The sequence below is a fragment of the Platalea leucorodia genome (genome assembly GCF_965183815.1).
Source record: "Platalea leucorodia genome assembly, chromosome: 5".
NCBI lineage: Eukaryota > Metazoa > Chordata > Aves > Pelecaniformes > Threskiornithidae > Platalea > Platalea leucorodia.
This window is the reverse complement of record NC_138827.1, coordinates 82,880,109-82,898,536: the sequence shown is the minus strand read 5'-3', so window position 1 is coordinate 82,898,536 and position 18,428 is coordinate 82,880,109. Positions and strand designations below refer to the sequence as shown.

The 18,428-nt window shown below is 38.2% G+C and overlaps 1 protein-coding gene across 1 annotated transcript in view; it reads right to left on the bottom strand.

Moving 5' to 3' along the window:
• Positions 1-18,428, bottom strand: part of KCNH7 (potassium voltage-gated channel subfamily H member 7) — a gene marked incomplete at both ends in the record, with an annotated part of 241,690 nt that overhangs the window by 65,537 nt on the left and 157,725 nt on the right. Inside the window, 3 exons of the mRNA XM_082312493.1 lie at positions 8,144-8,358; positions 12,176-12,196; positions 16,462-16,890. Of these exons, the coding sequence (XP_082168619.1) occupies positions 8,144-8,358; positions 12,176-12,196; positions 16,462-16,890 (665 nt within the window). The remainder of the gene's footprint in view (positions 1-8,143; positions 8,359-12,175; positions 12,197-16,461; positions 16,891-18,428) is intronic.

Genomic DNA, 18,428 nt, shown 5'->3' with positions numbered 1-18,428 from the left:
CTCAACGTATTAATCAAATTCATTATTTTCAGAACAAACTACAATGCAGTCTGAAAGCCTGTGTCTGCCTATTTTCTCCCACATATTAGCATCAAAAGAAGAACGTTGCTTTGGAAAACTATCTAGTATTAAAAAAATCATATGCTCCTTTCCATGTTATCATCACAGAACAGATCACTGAGTATTTGGTTTAAGGCAGTAACAACAAAGAGATCATGCAAAACATTGATTACTCGAAATTGTAATTCACAGAAGATACTGGATACTTTTTCTCAACTCAGCAAAATCAGGCAATCCCTTTCTCAGAAAAGTAGATCCTGGGGGAAGGACATGGACTAATTAAGGATGCATCCAGGTTACATGCTTTGAAGCAGCTGGGCTTTCTGACTGCTCCATTTCTACCATATGTTGTGAAATCTTCTCAAAACACTGCAGCAGTTCAGATGCCTTAGCTTATTCAGCTGTCACAAAGAGAAGAGGCTCTATTGGACACAATCACCATCAAGGAATATTTTATCTTTCACAATTACTGTGGATCTATAAATATAATGGCCATTTTATTACTTGATGCAATAACAAGTAATTCCAATAAAAATGCTATGTTTTCTTCTGAAATTGATCAAAACAGTGAGCTTTATTTTCTGCTTCCATGCACTTTGTATAGCTACTTGCTCTGGTGCAAAAGAGCCTACTCTCCAGATTTGGTGACATCTTTGCAGAGGTATAAATAACTACCCCGAGACTGGAGTATTTTTATTGGTTTTGCCATCACCATGATCTCTACTTTTCTTCTTTTCACACACAGGTGTGTCACACCTTCTAAATGATAATGAAATTACACACATTTATACTATTTCTATGATTACACCTATAGTAATTATGAAACCTAATTATATAATGACAATAAACGATGAAATTTTATTGCATGAGGGTTCTAAGTATGATCGTAAACAAAGGGAATAATTCCTGTATAGGCTATGGCAATTGATCATTGAGAACAAGAGTAGCGAATAATAGAAAAAAGAAGATTCTCACTTCAGGAGAAACCAATAATTTAAACTTTCCATACAGTAAGCAGGGAATGTTGGCTCTGCTTAGCCCCCAATTTCATTATTATATGTATGTCTTGCTGTGTAATTGGAAGACATGTCAAAATTGTTTCCCCTTAATTCAGAATTTTCTGCTTTATGTCAACGCGTGCTCCAAAATGAACAGCCTTGAAATGTTGTTTATGTGTGTTATTGCATGATGTTGTAAACAGTGCAGTGCGTCAGCTGAATCAGACTACCGAAAATGTATAGCCTAATAATTCGGTTTATTTTTAGTTCTTATATTGCCCCTCTCTGTCCTAGATGCTGCTAGTCTTCTTTTAGCCCGAATACCTGAAGGTCAGTTTGAAGTCATGATCATATAATAGTTCTTTTTATATCAACAGCTGAGACTGGCCTTGGGGGATATTGTTACTTATTTCTTAATCTTTTGGGGCTGACAGAACAGAGTCTAGCCAGATTACAAAAACATGCGGTGAAACTACTATCACCTCATATGTGACCCCCCCCCTTCACTGAGAGCTCCACTTTCAGAAGAGCTGTGGGTGTCTGCAAATCAAATTACAATCTTCCAAACAACCGTGCAGCCTGCCAAGGTATATATTTATAATTTTTATTTTATATAATTTTATTTCTATTTTATATAATTTTATTTATATTTTATCATTTTTCTGCTCAAAACCAAAAGAGAAACGTACCACAGATGGAAAAGCGGACGAATACCTGTTGAGAACTACAAGGGCATTGCCAGGGAATGCAGAGGTGCAGTTAGAAAAGCTAAATCTCAGCTTGAATTGAAATTGGCCATAGATGTCAAAAACTGTAAGAAAGGGTTCTTCAGGTAAGTAAACAACAAGCAGAAACAGAAGGAAAATATTGGCCTGCTGTTAAACAGGAGAGGTGAATTCATCACCAACAACACTGAAAAGGCAGAGGTTCTCAACACCTGCTTCACCTCTGTCTTTATCAGCACTGTTGGGACCCAGGTCTTGGGAACAAAAATCCAGGTTGATGCAAACACAGACACACCATCAGTGAAGGAAGAGTTGGTATGTGAGCTATTACAGGAGCTTGACCCTTACTAATTGATGAGCCCTGACAATACCCACCCGAGGGTATTAAGAGAGCTGGCTGACCTTGTTGCAAGGCTGCTCTCCATAATATTTGACAAGTTGTGGAGATTGAGGGATATCCCAGAAGACTGGAAGAAGACTAATGTCACCCCCATCTACAAGAAGGGCTTAAAGGAGGATCCAGGAAATTATAGGCTCATCAGTCTTACTTCAGTCCCTGGGAAAGTTATGGAACATATCCTCCTGGGGGCTATCACAAGTAAATGAAGCACATGATTGGGAAAAGCCAGCATGGATTCACCAAGGGCAAATTGTGCTTAACGAACCTGATTGATTGCCTTCTATGACAAAGCAACCTGCTCAGTTGATGTGGGGTGAGAGGTGGACATCGTCCACCTGGAATTCTCCAAGGCTTTTGATATGGTTTCCCACAGCCTCCTCCTAGAGAAACTGATGCATTATGGTCTAGACAAGTGGTCTATGTGGTGGGTGGGGAACTGGCTGACAGGCTGCACGCAGAGGGCGGTGGTAAATAGCTCCTTTTCAAACTGGCAACCTGTCACAAGTGGGGTCCCCCAGGGATCAATATTGGGCCCAATGCTGTTTAATATCTCCATAAGTGATCTGGATGATGGGATCAGGTGTACCCTGATGAAGTTTGCCAATGACACCAAACTGAGTGGGGAAGTGGACACTTCAGAAGGGAGAGCCACCCTGCAGGAAGACCTGGATAGGCTGAAAGAGTGGGCTAACAAGAGCCTTATGAAGTTCAACAGAGACAAGTGTAAGGTCTTGCACCTGGGAAAACATCCAGGAGTGCAGCACAGGCTGGGATCTACCTGGCTGGGGAGCAGCTCTGTGGAAAGGGACATGGGGTCCTGGTGGGCAACAAGCTCAATATGAGTGAACAGCGTGCTGCTGTGGCAAAGAAAGCCAACAGGATCCTGGGTTGCATCAACAAGGGCATCACCAGCAGAGATAAAGAAGTCATTATCCCTCTTCACTCAGTGCTTGTCAGGCCACACCTGGAATACTGTGTTCAGTTTTGGTCTATGCTATACAAAGACGACGTGGACAGGCCGCAGGGGGTCCAGAGAAGGGCCACAAAGATGATCAAAGGACTGGGAAGCCTGCCATATGAGGAAAGGCTGAGAGAACTGGGTTTGTTCAGCTTTAAGAAAAGAAGGCTTAGGGGAGACCTTATCACCATGTTCCAGTATTTAAAGGGTGGCTACAAAGAAGATCGAGACTCCCTTTTTACAAGGAGTGACACGGAAAAGATGAAGGGTACTGGGTACAAGTTACTCTTGGGGAGATCCCGATTGGACACAAGAGGAAAATTTTTCACACTGAGAGCAATCAGCCAATAATCTCCCTAGGGAAGTGCTGGATTCTCCAACATTGGACACTTTAAGATTTGGCTGGACAGGGTGTTGGGCCATCTCATCTAGACCATGCTTTTGCCAAGAAAGGTTGGACCAGATGATCCTTGAGGTCCCTTCCAACCTGGTATTCTATGATTCTATGATTCTGTGATTTGATCAGCCATATAACCAGTTTGGATATATGTATTTCCTACAGGTGGGTAGATGATGAAACTGTTTTGAAAAGTATTATTTACAAATAGTTTGAAGATCATAAAGTTCTACCTTCCTGTAAATCAGTTATTGAGACAAATCATAAACAATAGGTACATACTGGGTCTTTCATCCACATGCTATATCTCAACAGACTGATGAATTTCAAGAGGATCAGTAATCTCTGAACATTAACGATCAGGGGCCACAAAACAGTTTTTCTTAAACAACACAATAAAGAGATCAACAATTTAGAAGTTTATTAACTGGGCGACCCATTGTTTGTTGTCGGTGTTAATCTATGGGTATTCAGGAATTCTCTCTTTGAAAATAAGCATAGATACTGACTACTCTAATCTTCATACTGCTCTGAGTCTGTTCACAACAGCGTTCACACCTTGGGAGCCATCCATCAGTGGGAACTGGATGTGTAAGAAGATTTAAAATAAATCAATATTTAAACAAAAGATAAAATCACTTACTGTTGTGCCTCTACACACTGTAATTTTAAGGCCAGAAGTCCCCTTTTTGAATTCATCAAAAATGTTAAGGGACAGGTGTCAAATTTTTGCCCCACTGCTTTCTTTAATAAAAGTCTACTTTTTGTGCCTCTGGGAAGACTTGTGTCTTTCTAATAAACAATCAGTGTCAGGACCCCAACTGAATATGTCAGTGCAAAAGAGTGTAGAAATTGGACTGTCCCCCTGAACGGAATGTCAAAAAAAATGAATAATGAAAAAAAGTAAGTTGAGACTCTTCTCGAAGAGATTCTACCTTAGCACCTCTGGAAATTATAATGTGAAAGATTAAAATAAAAAGCAAACCAAAACCCAACAAACTCTTAGTAAAGTGGAATGGAAATGTAAATTTAATTTTAGCGACAAATATCTACATTGGGATATGACAATGCCAATTTTTCAATAAGGGCTATCTAGCAGCTAGTACTGGGCTATTCCTCTCAGTAGAAGTCAATGTTATGCAGAAACAGGCATCCAGAAGATGTTATGCTACTCTGCATTACACAAGGAGTTTTAGTCAGTGAAGACCCAGGTGAAAGGCCAATAGATTGGAGTATCTACGTATTCAGGACCATCACATGTGCAGCACTTCACTGCAAGCTATATCTTAAGGCAATGTTCATCTCTACATAATGTCCTGAACACTCCTGTTAAGTGGTAAGACAATATTTTAAGGGTCTTTGTAGTAGAATTTATAACCTATCTCTTTTTGAAGATATTAATTTATTTGTATTACTTAAAAGGTAAGATGCTGAGGATTTTTTTTATTTATTTATTAATTAAATTCTGAAGTGAAATGTCATTTTCTCCACCTGCATTTCAAAGTTCATATTTTTTACTCAAAGTATCAACCACTGTCCCCCAACATCTTCTGTTCCTTCTGAAATTATTTTCTAAACTTTTTTCTCCCATCTGCTCCTAAGTTATTCCACTAAAATCTTACTGCTAAAGCATCTCACTCCTCTTTAAATGCTTTCTGAAAGTGTATCAATTCCTCTAAACTAATGGCCATGACTATTTATTTTATTCATTATTCTTGCTCTACCTTGTGAAGGTAGGGATGTGCCATCCCCTCCTTTTTCACTGTTTCACTACCTGAATTACTTCTCCACCTTGTGGATATGATAGAAGCCACAGAGCTGTTATCTCTGGAAAGAACTTGTTGCATCTTATGATGCTGATACTTGGTTTGATATTACTAATGCATGAGAGAGAATCCAGAGTGCAGTGATCCAACTGTGAGGCTCACTGATACCTTAATGTCGTGCATACCAGAGTCCATGTCTCTACATTTTGAGTTGCACAGTGAGAGGAGTCACAGTAGTGGAAATGTCAGGTTATAGCAGCAGGACCAAATTTCTCAGCAAAGCTGAGGAAAGGAAAGGGGAGAGATACACAATGAGGAGTACAAAGAGAGAGATGGATGGATGTTTGAATGGTGCCATATGTGACTGGAAGTGGCCTTCTATGTCACCAAGTCCTGCAATCCCAGAAAAGCACATCGTGTCATCTATCCCTTTACTACATTTCTCAGGCTCTGTCTAAAGACATTTGGAATTCCTGCTCTAACTTCTATTAGAAGACTATTTCAGAATGTCACTACCCTGATTAAGGGTGACCTTTTAACTTACCATGGCCATTTTATACTCATTTGCTCGTTTAATGATATTGTCCCACAGATTAAATAGGTCATATTGCCCTCTGTACATCTTTGATGCTGTTTCACAGATTTACATATCAGAGGACTCTGCCAGCATGAGCATATCCTAATTATCTCATCTGACGTTTCTGCCATATTCTATTCTCAACACTGTGCTCAAACCTTCCAAAACCACTTTTCCACTATTCTGCAGATACAAAATGGATCTGTGGGCCTATGACAAGCTTTACAAAGAGATTTAGATTTTTAAGACACAGGCAGACATGCAGTGGAACCTTCAAAGTGCTGACTCTTATATAACATATTGAAATCACTGGGGATTAGAAACATAAACAGGGTTAAAACTAGCCACTTTCATCTTCTAAATGTCTATTTCTAATCTAATTAATGAATAACTAGCTAACTAGATCTTTGACTATTGAATTCAGTAGATCTACATTTATTTATATCTCCTAGGAGTTTCTCCCTGTACCTAATCCTAGAGTTTAGGCTGCAGCAGCAACTAAAAACATTGGTAACTGAATATAATAGGAGAGAAAGGAACAGCTGTGGGGAATTCTTTCCAATTATGATGAATGGCATATTATCAAAGTTTGCTACACAAATTGTGCTCTGCACATTGATGAAGATAGTTCTAGAAAAGGACATAAACCAATGTCAAATTAAATTGGAAGTCTTTTGTGAAGTGTAAAGATTTTATAGAGCGTTTCAAATTTACTTTTGAATTTAGTTAGTATCAATGTTGCTGGAAGTTTTAGCTGATCCAAGCCATTTCTATGGAACCTTTTCATAATACCTAAGTTGTCTGGAGAACAAACATATTTTTTTGGCTAATTTATTTTTTTCCCATAACAGTGTCATTAGTACACAGAAACTTGGCACTCTGGCACTAATCAGCCAGTCAGAATTTTGAAAAAAACAGTCAAGCTTGACTTAGGCTTACATAAGTTATAAAAATTAGTCTTCTTAATGTAACTTGAGTTTTTGCCATATTTTCTGTGAAAAGATTTCTATGTATAAGTGCTATGAATAATTTAAACCATATCAAAATGGATCCAGAAGAGATTAAATCTTTCACAACTGACCAGGGAAGAAAGTACAATGGTTGCAGATTCAAGTTAGTTATCAAAGACAAAATATATGAAAGATAAAAATCCAATTACTTTTTAGGCACTAACTGATCTCAAGATAGAACTGATAGAACTTTTATCTTGGTTTCTCTAGGAGGGTGAACAATACATTCCTTTTTATATTCGTCAAAGGGAGTAGGAGCATGGAAAATATCTGGCATGGTACCAATGTAGAGAAGCTGCAGTCTGGTCTATGGAAGGCAGGTCAGCAGTAAGTCAAAAGCTACTCTTGGCAAGATCTTCCTTATGGAATTTCTATCTGCATTCTAATATAAAGCACTTTTAACCTCTTTCAGTCTGTCAATGGATGGGCATTTAAGGGTGAACCCTCTGCTTATCAAGACTATAAAAGTTATTTGGGATACTGTCATGTCTTAATTTTTTTTTTTCCAGTATGTTGCACATTGGTAGCCTGTCCTTGCCAATCTCTATATGACATTACAACACAAATGTAATATTGATACTGAATTTAGCTGAAAACTTCGGTTGCCTTCAGAGGGCACTGTATCCGTCTTAGAGTGAAGAAATATGCTATCTGGAATTGTTTTCGGTTTTGTTTCAATTGTATGCCTCATTCCCAATTATGACAGAATATATCATACATCTGGTCCAAAGGTATCTGCGTTTCATTTTGACAGCCTTTTTGACGTACACATATAGAAAAGATACCCACAGGAAAGAGCATTATGAAAAGCCAAAGAACTGGAACAAATTACAAGCTGTAACTATGATACCTATACCAGTGGCACAATCACCTACCATATATATCATGTTGAGCCTTGCACTAATCAGCAATTCATAAAGCTGAGAAAAAGAAAAAAAGAATGAAGCTAACATTTATGACTGACAGGAATCACTGAAATTAGTGTACTTATTTGGGGCACTTGGAGCATACTACAGCTTTTTTTCATTGAAAAATAGAAACCTGAGAAGTTTTGTTTGTTAGCAGTATCATCTAATGTTGTAAAGTACCTCATCTGCAACTGAATTGGAGGTGAAGTGAGTAATGGCTCAAACCCTTCAAATTGTCTTGGAGATATCCAAATCATTCATGAAAAGAGTAACAATCTATTGAATACACTGATAATTGGCTCCACAAAACTGGAAAGGAACTAAAATAATGGGTATTACTTTACCTGGGTAACCTTCTCTGTTACATTGTGCGTTCGGTCTTTCACCTTAGGTGCAATAATTGCTTTCTCCGAAGAAGGAGGAGATGATGATTTTTTTTCACTTTTGATATCTGAAAAGTTCAGTGTGAGTTGAGGAATTTTGTTGATTGTACTGTATTTGTTGAGATTTGAATCCGATGTTGATCCCAACAGACTTGACTTGATATGATTAAAAGGCCCTGAAAAATCAGAACACATATTTAGTACTTGACAAATGCAGAAAAATAAGTTATCATTAATGTTTAAGTAGAATGTGTTAAAAGTGTAGTTAAAAACTAATTTTCACTATACTACTTATTAATAGTAAAAATAACCTACATTTTAAAAATAACTCTATTGCTAATGAGAATCAAATTTAGTATTGGATGTAAAAATGAAATTTCCTTTACATATAGACCCCAATATTTTTTATAAAGTCAATGGATTGCATCCATCCTTACTGTTTTCGTGTTACTGGGTATGCTGGTGTGCTCCCTTGTAATTCTGACTGAATATAAAGGCTATATTCTCATTTGTTTATAAAAGCAGAAATAGGACACATGATTATATAAGAGTGCCTGGACTGAGCAAAGGCTCTATTATCACATCTGTACTGTTGCTCACGCTTACATGATAATTCAAAACGCCTTTTAGTAAACTGGAAAATTGAGTAGACCCCTACTCTACCCCTGTTGACTCATCAAGTAACTCCATACTTAATCAATGGAAATATTAACCTAACATTGTCCTAAAAGCTTTTAATTTTGAAGTATCACAAACTCACGAAATGTATTGCTTCAGTTGTCATTACTGATAGAATATTAAAAACAATAGGGATACCCATATATAGAATATTAATGGAGTATTTAATATACACTTAAACATCTTATACTACTTTAGTGCATCATGATAGATAAAAAATGTGGAGTTTGTGCATCATGATAGATAAAAAATGTGGAGTTTGTGTACTTCATGAGGTACATATCCATTATAATTATTCTTTTCAATATCGGACAGAGTTCTTTGTACAACAAGAAAGCAATATAGCTGATCAGTATACTTGTTTTGTACTGTCATCATGAAGTTGGTCCAGAAGCCAAAAATATTCATAGTAAGGAAAATTTGCTTTTGAGAATAATACAGGAAAAAAAGGATTGTAAAGGTGTTTAGACAGCGAGAGCTAGATCCAGTTATGTATTTAAGAAAAAACCCAGGTCTTGCAGTCAGTAACAATGTATCTGAAGTGTGGGATTGAAGTGTATTTCTCAGATCCACATGAGAACCTTACTGCGTCTTAATTCTATTATGGGCAACACTGTGATGTTTCTTCTTCTACTGTTTTTTGGGGGTTTTTTTTGGTCTTCCTGGGAGGGAAACAAGAACGGGTCCTATGATTCAGGAACAGCCAATGGGACAGGATTAGGCCTATGAGGTAAATTGCAGAGTCAACAGCAGAACAGCTGGACTGTATTTGCAAGGTGTGAACAAGTGAAATTCAAAGTAACCAGCTGCCTGGAGATAGCTGTGGGGAAATGCTTCAGGCAGTGCTGAATTGTACTTTTTTTTTTTTTTTTTTTTTTTTTTTTTGGTAAAATTCTTTAAGTGAGGGCTGGTCTTCCCTCACAGCTGGCTTAGAATGCTTGCTGAAGAACCAGACTTTGAATTTGCTTTATTAGTTTAAAAGGATTTACACACATGCTGTCTAGCTCCTAAATTCACACTAATTATATGTTAATCTGGGCTGGAGGTAGGAATACTCTACTACTCTATTTCAAATTGTGCCACTGTGCAGAAAAGAATTCAATATGACAAGGGAGGGCACGATGCTCTAGACTAACAGTTCAGGTGCTCCCCTGGGAGAGATCAATCTGGTGGTTCTGCTCTCAAGACTTTCTGTATTTTGTCCAATGATCGTTTGATGTAAGATAAAAATTTGTGGGTGAGTGCTCTAACCACTAAACTACAAAATCAGTCCTTCTTTTTCTCTTTAGACCGATGAACCTAGTATATTCTTTGTGGAACAGCTTCACTGGAAAAAGGGAGAAAACACTACCTTTTTCCCACAAGGAATGCTAAAAAGCCTGGTACGGAGGACACTACCAAGGAATTGGAATATTGTGCTTGAACAGCTTTTGGCCCAGGTAGGACCTGAATCTATCTTTCACATAATCTACATAAGTCTATTAAAAAGTGGTCTTCAAAATAAATCAGGGCTCACAATCTCCTCATAAATCAGTGAAGTGGCTAATCTGGCTGGTGTGTGCTACGTATGTATGGTTAGACTGCAGTTTTTCAGCTCTACTTCCCTACATAGTTATAGCAATTAATAATTTTTGAATATTCAGTAGGCTTAGACATGAGTGGGGTGTCAAGTTGGGGCCATTTGTCAGATGAACAAGATTCTTGATACCCAATGTAAGAGAAAACTAAGGGAGCTTAGGCAAATCCATGATTAGATAGTAGATAAGATTTCCCCCCCACCCCCCCAGTAGCATTAGAGATGCTTAAACTGCATTGAAATCTTACTTTCTGGGATTTAAATCTTTTATTGCTTCTATTCCAAAGGGAATTACTCTCTCCTTCGCTACCTAAGACTCATGCCCTAGTGTGTGATACTAGACTTAAGTTAATTGCACCTGAGAATAAAACCTTGCTTTTTTAATCCACCTTATTTTGCTTTAGAAAGTGGTGAAAGGTATATATGTACCTCATTGATAATGGTAATTAATTGACATTACTAGTTTAAGTGAGCTGATACTTGACAGCTAGTGGACCTTTACTATACTCTCATAGCAGGAAGCAGAAAGAGGGCCATAACAAATCACAATCGACACTAATTGGCACCCCGATTGACAGTTTCAGCAGAGCAGCCAAGAATTGAATACGCAGGGAGAATGACATGCTTCTGCCTACCCTGCAAAGGAGATTCTTTAAGGTTAAATTTGAGCTCCCCATTTTTATGGTAGGATTCCATTGTCCCTGCTTACACAATGCACTGAGAAATTATTTCTCTCTCCTGAGCTGTCAACCCATTATCTTTCACCAGCAGTAAATACATTTATAAAAGTTGTTTTACAGTACAGAGCCTGCATTCTTTTCCCCAAGATTTTGCCAACATACACATGAAGCAAATGCAATGATTTCGTAGTCCATGAGTCGCTTTACAGAATCTAGGTCATGCACTGCATGCAGTTTAGAGGAGACTTTACCAGGTACACACACTTTTTGCATCATGCATGAGGTCACAAACCAGTTTTCAGACATAGCTACAAATACTGCAATTAAACTGAACACTTTAGTAATTGTTTTCTAGAAACTGAGGAAGTCACTTAAGAATTACGTTCAAATTGCTTCTAAATGATGTAGCTCAGTGCTGGTGAACAGAAACAATTTTGTAACTGCACTAAATATTGTTTAGACATGAAATTGGCAATGAAGTTCATGCATGCACATTTTAATGCTACAGGAAGCTTGAAACCATACCCCCTGCCATCCAGGAACGTGAAACTAGTTTTAAGGAGACAAAAGAGGAATAAGTGAAGATACTTCCACAAGGCTCCTGATTACCAATTATTTTATTTTTTAGATAGTTAACTGAAAACTAAGCGCCTTATAACAATAGACCGTTTGTTAGTGGCCCCGCCCGATTATACATCCTTTCACAGGTAAAACTCCTGGTAGCTTCAACAGAAGTTTTGCCTCCTTAAGGACAACAGCACTGAGTTAAATAACTTGTTCTATCTCCCTCCCTTCCTTTTTTGAATTAACAGATAATTAAGTTAAATGATGGTTTAACTATGCCTTCACTTTTTCCAGGGATTGGTAATTAGTGCTTTGAGACAATAGTTAAGGGAATAACTATTTGTTTAACAAATATTATTTAAGTAATGCACCTGGCCCTAGAGAGGTCAGCATGAGAATGTTGCATTTGAACATTTCATACAGCAGGCAAAGTAACATGCCAAAAAGTGTGGCTGTTTGAAACACCGGAAGGTACAGTCTAGATGTATACGTTACCTTTGACATTGCGACCATTGTCTGGTTTTCGGCATAATAAAAGTGAAGAAAAAGAGAGAAAAAAGACAACTAAAATCTACATCAGAAAAAGCAGAAAATATTGCTTCAAAATATGTATGTGGTTTGAATTGAAATATTTTTGCACCTCCTTGATTATATTATGTAGCGTTTTAGTCAAGATGAAGTCACTTTGATAATTGAGAGAGAATCTGTAAAACTGTTAGTAGATCAGCAGGTAGTAGGACTGGCTCTAGCTAACTTGCCTTAACAGTAACATGACAAAATTTTTTCTCCACATGTTAGGCACTGGGTTGGAGGTCCAAAGTGCTAACCCGCGAAGTGGTAATCAGTCACACGTAACGAAGTGAGGCTGAGGCACCCGCAGCTGCAGGGCTGGCGCAGGCTGGCTGGCTGTGTGGGGTGTGGGGCTGCGCAGGCGGCCCTGCACAGACCCCCAGGCCCCGCGCCTGCCCAGGACTCCCGGCGGGAAAAGTTTTTACCATAGCAGCAAGCTGAGCAGGCCTTTCTGAAGAAACACTGAGGAGAAAAATATACCTTAAACTTTTCTTTAGCTCATAGGTGCTTTTCCGCAAGGCAACAGTGGCAAAGCTCTCTGTCCTCACAGGCACACCCAGCCCTGAATACTCTCATGAGATCAAACCTCTTTGGGAGAATGTTATTGTTGTTATTATTTATTATTTTAAAGAATCCACAGAGCTGGATAGGTAGATGCCACCCCTATTCATGGGTTTACAACATGACCCACAGGCTGCCCTCCCTTCACGTCGTGCCCCTGCCCAGCTGCAGGAGCTCGGGGGCATGTGAGTGGGCACGGGCCGCGGGGGCTGGCAAGGAGCAAGGGGCCAGGTGCGGGATGCGGCCCTGCCCCTGTGTGCTGCCGGCCACCATGACCAGCTTACCAGCTTTCAAGGGTGTGTGGAGCTCAAGGTGATATTCACCTGCAGTTGCCCACCACTGACAGACCGCCTCTGAGGGCTGAGGTGGCTGTGCCCTCGTCTGCCCCAGTGGCAGCCCTGTCCCTGCAGAGGGCCTGCCTCAGCCCCGCTCTGGAAAAAGGCTGTGGCCTTCTCCTGTGAGGGGAATCGGAGGTGATGGTGGGCCTTGTCTGTGGCACCATGTCACACCTGCTGCCTCTCTGGCTTTTCCTCAGCTTCGCGAGGACTGGGGAGCACGGGACATTGAGCTGGGCCCTCTGGACCACGGGTGTGGGAGAGTGTTTCGTTCCTCTCAGCCTGGTGTCTTTCTGTGCCAGGCGTCTGCAGCAGTAATGCAGATTTTGTAGGCTGAGTTAGGCTCAAAAGCCTGCTGTTTTTTCAGAAGACTGCAGGGATGTTACTGAGGTCACTTTCTGAAGACAATAAAATTCCCGCAGCGTCCCTGTGAAACCTGTACCCGCCTGCAAAACCCGGATTGCTGGCGTTTCAGGTGAGAAGGGCTTGGCTGGAATTTGGGCGGTGGGTGGAAGATACAGTTCCTGCCCTGCTGCTTCTGCTGTCAAATAGGCAAATTTAGAATGGAATTCAATTGGGTGCACTCAAATGAATTAAAAATCCTAAATTGTCATTTTTACTGTAATACCTTTCAGCATATAATGGCCACAGCTATGATAATTTTAAAGTGATAGGCAACTAGGCTACATAAATTAATTTAACACATGAAGTAATTTATATTCATTCAAAATTATATAAATTCCTTCAATTTATATTCTCAATTGCCTTCTCTTCCTTCTCTTCCAAAAAAAAAAAAATTGACCATGGGTGAATTACTGTGGTTAATATTGACCTAAATAATGCTATTCTCTTCTGTCAGAATTCTGTTATGCTGATTCACTTAATATTTGAACTGGAAGAGGTGGAAAAAACCTAAATCTGAATCCTGAATTGCATTTTCAGAGAGAGTAGTATTTTTCAGTGGATTCAGGAAAATTCAGAATTATTAGGATCCATAAGCAAAATAAAAATGGAGTGGGAAATATATTAAACCTTATGCTTCCTTGGGTAATATATTTTGCAACATCAAAGGCCCCATAATTTAGCCCATTGAGGCTGTAGTTTACTTTTACTTATTGTATTTTACTTTTACTTAGGGCTTTACATTCTCCAGTACAGTATCTACCGCTTCTGCTCAGAATCTCTATGTCTAGAGAAGATGATTTAGCCTGAATCCTGGTTGCCTAACTTGCATGGATAATTTTATAACAACAATAGGGTTTTATGGCTCACTGTTGAGTAATGCAAGCGGGACTTGCTGGCTAAATTTAAACATCTTTTCAGCATAAGGTGCCGATTCCTAATATGCTTGGAAGCAGATGGCATCAAGGATGGTTACTAATTCTAATGCAATTCTGAGAGCCATCCTCTGTTCTGATGTACTTTTTTAGAATCCGTATGTATGACCTAAACTTAGGGCCAGATTCTCTACTGTTTTGTAGCTTATGCAGAGTGAAATCAGAGTGGCAGTGTTTTATCTATTTACACTGTAAATGATCACATCACGTAAGAGGCCATAGGAATTCAAATGGATTATTGACTCCTCATAGTAAAATGTATTTTCCTTAGTATTTAACATTTGAAAAATATTATTCAATGAAATGGAGTTAGAAATATTTCCTCCACCATGCAGCAAGTATTAAATTATGTGGTGATTTCTGCATGAGCTTTGTACCGCTATAACCAAAGAAGCTTAATATTCAAACTGATTTTTACACATTTTCTTCATATAACTATATGAAGAATGATCATTGGGAAGTGTCTTAATAAGTTCTGAAAATAGAAATTGACAAAACAGATCTCTTTAAATGTGTTTTATTTGAAAGGTTAGTTTAAATATCTGGGGAAGTTGAAACCAAGATGAAGCTTATGTAATGGTCCAAAAGACATACCCAGGTTCAACCTTGGAGATTTTTGCCTCTACATCCTGATCTTGAAATCTTGGCTTGAATGTGAACATGAAATATAGCAAAATGGTATGGTTTAGGATGGATTTAATTGAATTTTCAGGTTCATTTGAACTGAAAAAAATCAGAGTCCAAAAGAAACAGAAATGAGAAAAGAAGTATTTACCCATTATATTTAATACAGGAAGAGTAATGGGAAGGAATAATTAGTTCTGCTGTTCTAGGAGTTAATCTGGGTGGCAGAGGAGCATTCAGACTTATATTTTAGGATATGTACAGAAGCAAAGAGCCCTTGATGTGGACCTTCCAAAAGGCAGGAGAACTTAAAGGAATTTTACACTTGCAGTCAATGAATAGGAGAAAAACAAGCAATCACTGAAAATGAAAATTAATTTTCTTGCTAATTTACGAATCTGTGCAGTCTTCCATGGCATATGGTTTTGAAATCTTAAAATATTCCACATACATTCCTTGTCATCTGGCTTGAATAAAAAGTATGCAGTTCAAGTCATTAGACCATCAGTAGCTGCAAAAGCATTGGATATATGTCTCTTTTGTGCAAAAGCCACTTTCAAAGGTGCCTCTCCATTCACAGGGCTTTCAAACATCTGTTTGCTAAGCTGTTTCCCAAATTTCTCAAACTCCCTGTCTCCAAGAAGAACTCATGGACCACACTCTATGACTTTGCGTAATTAGGAGAGGCATTAGAACAAGAAGACAGAGAAAACGTCTTTGTAAATTTTGCTGATTGCAAGAATGTACTAACACAAAGAGAAAATCACACTTACATTAATTTTACACTAAGCATTTCATCATTTCACTAAATATTTCACTAAACATTACACAAAACATTTCAATGGAGTTGCTGAGGATATTTTCTCCAGTATGAGAGAAAAAGCATGTCTCAGTGTTGGATCAGTGAATATACAATGTACACGTTACAGATTTAAGAAAAATAAACTGATCAGTCTCTGAAGTAGGATTTCATATAGTCAAAGACAATCTAATATGTGCGAGTACGGGACAAAACTGTGCGTGCAATTTAAACTTGATCACCTGATTTTTTTCCCCCTAAATACCAATATTATCTTTAGGAATGTTGGGCCCGATTTTGCTATATCCCTATACAGAAGGCAGATGGTACTCTAAGAGCAACCCCATGATTTCATTAGTCTGCTTAGACATTAAAAGCAGTATTTAGTGTAAATAAGCCTAGCATATTTGGACCCATAATATTTTTAGTGTGCCTTTAAATGTATGCAGCTGATTATATTTAGTTTGGCTTACAAAGTGATGATAATTACTATGAAAAATTGCAATAATTCCTTGCTTAGTACATCAGAGAATACTGATTGACTTTCTACCATACCTTCGCTTGCGTGACGGTCCCTAAAAATGTTCTTGGGATGGACGTTAAAGCCTTCTATGTCATGTACTGAAGATGCTCTCCGTATACTACATAAGCTTTCCTTTGATCTGGAATGGGTTAGTGGATTGCTTGTCTGTATCATGTCAGGGTAAAGTCTGTCCCATTGCTGTTTAGGTGATGAATGGTCAAGAGGTCCTGATATATTAACCAAAGGTGAACATTTACTGGGTTGAATCAGTGCTTTTGTATCATCCACTTCTGAAGGACTGCAGCTTTCTTTTGTAGGTGATTTAAAGTGCTTCATAGCCACTGAGTCATCGCTGTGCTTAGATGAATCGACTATCACTGCATCAGGATCTTCCTGTGGTAAGGACTGCTTTCTGTATGTTAGAAGTCTCAATCCAGGTAACCGGAACCCAAAAAGTCTGCCTACATGTAAAAACATACAACAGAAGAAAATATTACATATTAGTTTCTTGTCATGAATATCTGCTTTTTTCACACACACAGTCAGAGTGCATAATAATAACTATAAAAAATTGACCTATTCCTAATAAATTACAATGCTTAACAATGGAATGTGCAAATATGTAAATATTATATAGCTGTAAGTTTGTTATAGTCATGGTGTTAATGAATTTCATACTTCATTCAGACCTAGGTTATTGAGCTCAGAATAGGGACAGCAGCATTGATTCTACAGTCTGTTTTAAAAGAGATAAGGTTATCTGTTCTGATGGTCCTTTCTAAATTAAAAATTTATGTATCTATAAAAGACTGCTAGAACACGTCAAACGACTTTGCTTGGTAGCTGTTATCCTGAAATAGGTATTTGTGGATTCTATTATTAGTGGAACTCTATGAGCTTAAAAGTGTACTGCTGAAAAATGAAAAGTAAGGGAACACGCTGGAACAAAAAACTTAAGACACAGCTCTTAAGTCTCAGTTGCACTTATACAATGCATTTATCTTTTGTACATTTGCATGGGTGTGGTCTTAGTTGGGCTTGGTATATTGAATGGTAAGGTAGGCTATTCTGAGTATGTGGAAAACTAACAACTTTGTGCAATGGTAAGAAATATCAGTAGCTGAGAGGAAGTGTAAAATATGGTGCAAATAAAGAAAACATAGGGGAAGAACTGTAAAATCTACAGACTGTCCCTCTAAATAATCCAAATCCAGATAGCAAATATTTTAAGGTGTTGTCTAATAAAATTCACAGGTGGAGGCAGAGGGACTTCTGATGTACAGAAAACATAGTAAACAGTTTAGAAAAAGAAATGCTAAAAAAAATTAAAAAAATAATTGAAATAATTGAAATGATCAGATGTCATTGGATAAACGGTCTAACTTATCTAATAGATTCTTGTCACTCATCACTTTGCTACATGAGTGTTTCCCACAGTGAATCAATAGCAAAATGATTTCCCAGAGGACATCTCAAAATGTCTTGTTATTCCCTCTTACTGGGATAAGAAATTCTGTTTGGGATAAGATTTCATTTTTTTTTCAGCCAGTTTTAATCGCCAGCATTTGTAGCTAGCTAATGTTCATTAATATTTAGCACTGAAATTTATCATCCCAAACTGAAATGTTTTGAAATAGTCTTTCATTGATGCCTATGCCCAACAGCAAGTGTAGAGCAACTGATGGCACAGCTTAATCATTTAATGTGTTAAAATGAATGTCCTATATATAAAGTATTGAATTTATTCTAAAGAAATGAAGATGAGAGTGCCCTGCTCTTCTTAAAGCAGAACCTGCCTAAGAGCTACAGTTACTATAGTAGATGACATCACAGGTCCGTCTAGCACACTGTTGGACCTCTGATATTTTCCAGTAGTGGATACATGGAGAAGGAGTTTAAGAACCACTACATTGTGTTATTTCTCCCAGTAAATTTACTCAGTTTCTGACTATCTGCAGTTCAGAAACTTTCTGAGCCAGAGGCTGTGTTCAAATCACAA